This window comes from Montipora foliosa, chromosome 11, assembly GCF_036669935.1.
Source record: "Montipora foliosa isolate CH-2021 chromosome 11, ASM3666993v2, whole genome shotgun sequence".
Taxonomy (NCBI): Eukaryota; Metazoa; Cnidaria; class Anthozoa; order Scleractinia; family Acroporidae; genus Montipora; species Montipora foliosa.
Window position 1 is genome coordinate 30066963 of NC_090879.1, and position 5000 is coordinate 30071962.

Genomic DNA, 5000 nt, shown 5'->3' on the forward strand with positions numbered 1-5000 from the left:
TGATACATGTACCTCTTAACCAACGGCTAGTGCTAACCAGCCTTAGAGAAACCTGCCCCTGGGAGTGAGACTAAATGTCTAACGCCAGAAGATTTTACTCATAAACCGGCTGTTAACCCATTGACTCCTGAACCGTTCCCATTGACGAGTAGTTGGGGTCTCGCACGAGATTCTCGGGCGCAAGCGGTGAAGCGACCCCCGCCCCAAACCTCTCGCGGCTCGCTTCACCGCTTGCGCCCAAGAATCTCGCGCGAGACCCCAACGGAGAGCTTGCTCGCAGGCTTATTGACGAGTAAAATCGTCTGGCATTATAGACAGAGTAAAATCTATGAAGTCTCACTCCCAGGGTGTCCATGGGTTAAAGAAAAAGATGACCTTAGGAGCTGCTACACCCTACTGACAGAACTGGTCAAAGAACTTCTTAATCGAGACAAAAGTGATTTAACATCTTAAAACAAGAAAAACAGTCTCCTCTATCACCAGATTGCCTCATGGCTCAAGGGATTTTTTTTTGCACAAATTTTCACAGAGCTCTGTATGCATCTATGGCTGATTGGCAAATAAAGTACTCGAGTGTCAAATGGACCACACCTATTAGTCCCCAAGTCTTTCTATTTAAAAGAAAGGTAGAGCTACATGTAGTGAGACAAGGCTTCTTAAGGGAGACCACATAGATGCAAGGAGCTCAAACATTGATTGCATGTCTCAATATTCCATATTAGGGGTAAAGAAATTATTACGAAAATGGAAAAGATTAAAATTACATTGCATGAAAAGTTTTTGATCCAGAAAACAAGGATACAAGTAAGTAGGCCAGGACAAGAAGGGACAACTATTCATCGCCAAAATACAACATCATAATTCTGCAGCTTTCAGGATTAATTTTAGTATATTATGTGAATGTAAAATAATAAAAAAATGTTATTGTAAATGCTTTGTTTATAGTGGAAGTGCACTTAGCTATTAAAATCAAGTGTAGTTCACAGGCACCCCACTTTTAATAATGTGTGAGTAGGTGTTAATAATTATTACGAAGCCCAACTGGCAGGAGACAACCAGTTGGCTATTTACAAAGCAAGATAGAGTTGAATCTGGGACAACTGGAAACAAATCCAAACCAGAGGTATAAACGGGATTTGAACCCGAGGTAACTGCATGCAAACCCAAAGCTTTAACCACTGAACCATGCAGCCTTCCTGTACTTCCCCGTACTTCTCAATGTACATTAAACGAAGTGGCCACTTTCTTCCCTGACAACAAACTTACATCTAAGTTTTCCTTCCCCTTCCTTCTGCTTCGATTCAAATAATCACCACTATCATTTTCATCTCGTCTTGATTGTTTCTAAAACAAAACCACACACAGACACTTTTTTTTGTAATCTGAGCTACAACGTCAGAGGTTGTGATGGACAAGATAAAAAAACAGTACATTCTTATTGGAGGAGCCAAAGTGGTGTAGTACTTTACAGGCCAGACTACCTCCCCAATGTTGCTTGGTCAAAGCCAAGCTCTGACCCAATGTATTTCCTAAGAGAAGAACTCTATTCCACACTGTCTCTCCTCACCTATAGTCTGAGACAAAATTCCTTGGAACAGTACACAAATATACAGATCTAAAGCTTTCGTGGATCACTCTCCCCTCAAATTGTTGTTTGCATGCGATTTTGTGGGACATCGTGGGAGTGCAAGGTATTGCAAAGTGCTTCAACACTTTTGTCCAAGGCTGTAGATATAATTATTATGTTGTGATTCAAATTTCTTCTTGGTTTAAAATTTTTCAAACCAGTTTAATTTTGATTTTTTTTTTGTTTGTTTAATATTAAACAATTATTCGCCTCAGGCTCAGTGATTATCGGTTGAGCCTGAGGCGAATAATTGTTTTAGTACCATGTATGAATACACGGATGATTATTTCAAAAAAGAGAAAAAAAAAACATTTCAATGGGAAATCATCTTCACTTACAGTGGCAAAATGACTACTGGCAGCCATTTTGTCCGTCGAGGTGATTATTGGCTGATAATCTGAGATAGCGAGCCAATGAGAGCGCACGATTTTGTATAATCACCTGTTTATTTACATGTATACTAATCATTATTATAATCTGAAAGACAAAGGAAGGGCAAATGAAATTAAACAGTAACTAGTTTTAAAAAGTGTTATGGTGAAACAAAATCTAAAACTGAACCATAACATATAAATCGGTGCCTGTAACATACTGCTAGGGATAACCCTAAAATGGAGTAGCCCGACATCCAAGGAGGTAGCAATAATCTCATTCACTTAATGGGTCTGAAACCAGGAATGTTTAGGTGGTGTGCACCCCAGTAGCTTGTGTCCAACTTTGCCTTCTGCGTTGACCAACTCCTACATGTAGATACACGTAGCTTGATAGTGCAGTGGTAGAGCCGCATGGTGTGCAGTGTAATGTATGGCTATGGGTTCGATCAATGTTCAAGCCTAGATTTCTTATGGCTTTTTCACAACTGCTTAAAGGGGCTGTGTCACGGCATTGCAGTTCATTTTGTCTAGTTTTACCAATAATAATACTCACTATGCCACTTAACGTTAACCCAGAAATCATTCATTTTAATTTAAAGAACAAATTAAAACTTACCGGTAGTAACAAAATTTTTTTGTCAAGCCTTCATAACTTAAGTTACAAACAAAAAAGATACCCTTTGAAAAACTGTTAGATAGGCTACAACAGTTTTCAAAAACTCCAATAATTGCAATTATTGTTTATCCATTTTAATCTTTTTCAATTTTGCCCACCCCCAACTCCTTTGCAGTTGCTGTTTTATTCAAACCTTCATTCACTGTTTTAAGTAGTTAATGTTACACTTCGCTTGATTTGGTTGCCAGTTCTTCGTCACTAAATTTGGGTAATGACACAGCCCCCTTAAGTTGTTCCCTCAAGTGGGATGATCTTTTGCTTTAGAAAGGCTGATAGTGACATCAAAACATCAATCTCTACCCCAGAGCTCTTCTCTTAACTGAGGAAGAGAAGAGCTCTGGGGAACCCTGAAACAAAGACTATCTTCTCATTGGTTTTCATGACGAACAACCAAAAGCGTCTCCAATTGGTGCATTCCTGTTAGCACGAGGAGTGAGCAGGCGTCGTAAGACCTTCAAATAGCCAAATTTTGGCTATAAGAACTCTACGGCACATGTTCTCCTACATAGAGTTTTCCAGAGCCTTGCGTCAATCCGAGACACTCGTGACGAGAATGACCAATACGTACACTGCACATGCATTGGTGCTAAGTCTAAAATTTAAAACAAGGTATTTGATACTCACTTCCGTAGAATTGTACCCAGAAACAGGTGGTTTTCTGTTGTCCAGCAAAATGGGATCAACTTTTCCAGATGAACGGAAGTTTTTCTTACAAAAGAGAGAACAATGTTGAAAAGAGTTACTAAGTAATAAATGATTGCAGAAAAAATATAATTTTGTTTAATGTCACCCTTGAGCGTTAACTTTGGTATAACAATGTGGCTGATAAAAATTAATAGACATGTACTAGAAGACGTCCAAGGAGAAGGAATGATCCTGTGGGCCACCCTTCTTCACACTCTTAAGAATTATGTTAGGGCATAGCTCAATGACAAGACACATTGGATCTCGTTCAAATTATTCATCCCCACCCTCTGTCACAAAAACTTCAAACTATTATTAACCCATTGACTCCTAAAATTTATAACTATAACAGAATCATCAAAAATGAATTTCCAGTGCCATACATACATGTATGTAATAGCTTAAATGTCTAGGAGTGAGTGTGCTTGATTGGTTGTAGTTCTTCAGACGTCTCCTGGGTTTACTCCTCACTGCCCACAAGCAGACATGGGAAGGACTGTAAATATTGTCTAACATTTCGACAAGTCAAATACCTCTGCAAGATACTTTCTATACTCTTCCTTCCTCTCTTGCCGTAACTTCTCTTGATGTTTTTCATAACCACCCAGTTTCAGACCTCCAATGCTGTTGTCTTCTTCAAGTCCTAACAAAGAATAATAATTTCTATCTTAGTGCAACTGACCTCAACCTATTTTTCTCACAAAAGTTGATTTTTAACGCTTCATAACACTCAGGTATAGCTGTACACTGTAGCCTTTTTACTTTTCTGCTGCTGTGCAATTTACAACAAAGTTTAATTTTTGTGCTGACCTACGCAATTTACAAAAAATCTCAGCAATGGACTCAAGTCTTGCACTACACCTTCAGCGCAGTTCAGTCTTGGATGCAATGATTGAGTACTGAGTTTTATATTGGTCCATTTATAGAGAAAAGGAAATATTTTTGCTATTAGGACCTTGATGAATAAAACCCCTTCATCCATGTACTTGTCTATAGACCCATAAAATAGCAAATTAAAGTTGTGTGACCTGTGTAGCAAATAATGTTATTGTTGATCTACACCTACATCGGGGGCGCAGCATGGTTTGTCCGTTTAGGTACACACATATAGGTGAAGTGAAACGAGAGCGAAAGGCACGAGCCTCTAGGGTGGTCTGGGAGTATGCTCCCAGTAAATAAGTCAAATAAATAAAACAATTTTTTTTAGATTTTCGAGGTATGCACATGTGCACATGCGTATATGATAGCTATCCCCCTGTACATGTATACAAGCATTTGCAGTACCTTTGACTTTTGACCTTGGCTCAGAACTTGGAGCAGGATCTCCTTGAAAGTGCCTTCATGGAGAAAATAAATTTACAGTATCAATTAAAAAAGAACAACTGGTCATTTCATAGGTTTTGAATGCTTAAACCTGATGTCTGACAAGTAAACTACAGGTAAATGAACTGTGAATGGCGTGCTACCATTAAAACTTTGCTGCCTTTCAAAAGTTACCTTGAAACTCTGTAAGAAAATGTTGAACACAATAATTGTCAAGAAATCCACGACTTTTGATTGCATAAATTTTGTAAATTGTGCTGCAAGGAAGAAAATATGCCTACACCATTGAGAATAAAAATTAATGGTTTTGCTAAAA

The 5000-nt window shown here is 38.5% G+C and overlaps 1 protein-coding gene across 3 annotated transcripts in view; it reads right to left on the reverse strand.

Annotated features, from left to right (window-relative positions):
* Window positions 1-5000, reverse strand: part of LOC137975598 (centrosome and spindle pole-associated protein 1-like) — a 51460-nt gene that overhangs the window by 45020 nt on the left and 1440 nt on the right. For all 3 annotated transcript variants that reach the window (XM_068822718.1, XM_068822717.1, XM_068822719.1), the window contains exons 3-6: window positions 4646-4698; window positions 3895-4004; window positions 3302-3385; window positions 1267-1344 (exon numbers count right to left, since the gene is read on the reverse strand). In XM_068822718.1, the coding sequence (XP_068678819.1) occupies window positions 1267-1344; window positions 3302-3385; window positions 3895-4004; window positions 4646-4698 (325 nt within the window). The remainder of the gene's footprint in view (window positions 1-1266; window positions 1345-3301; window positions 3386-3894; window positions 4005-4645; window positions 4699-5000) is intronic.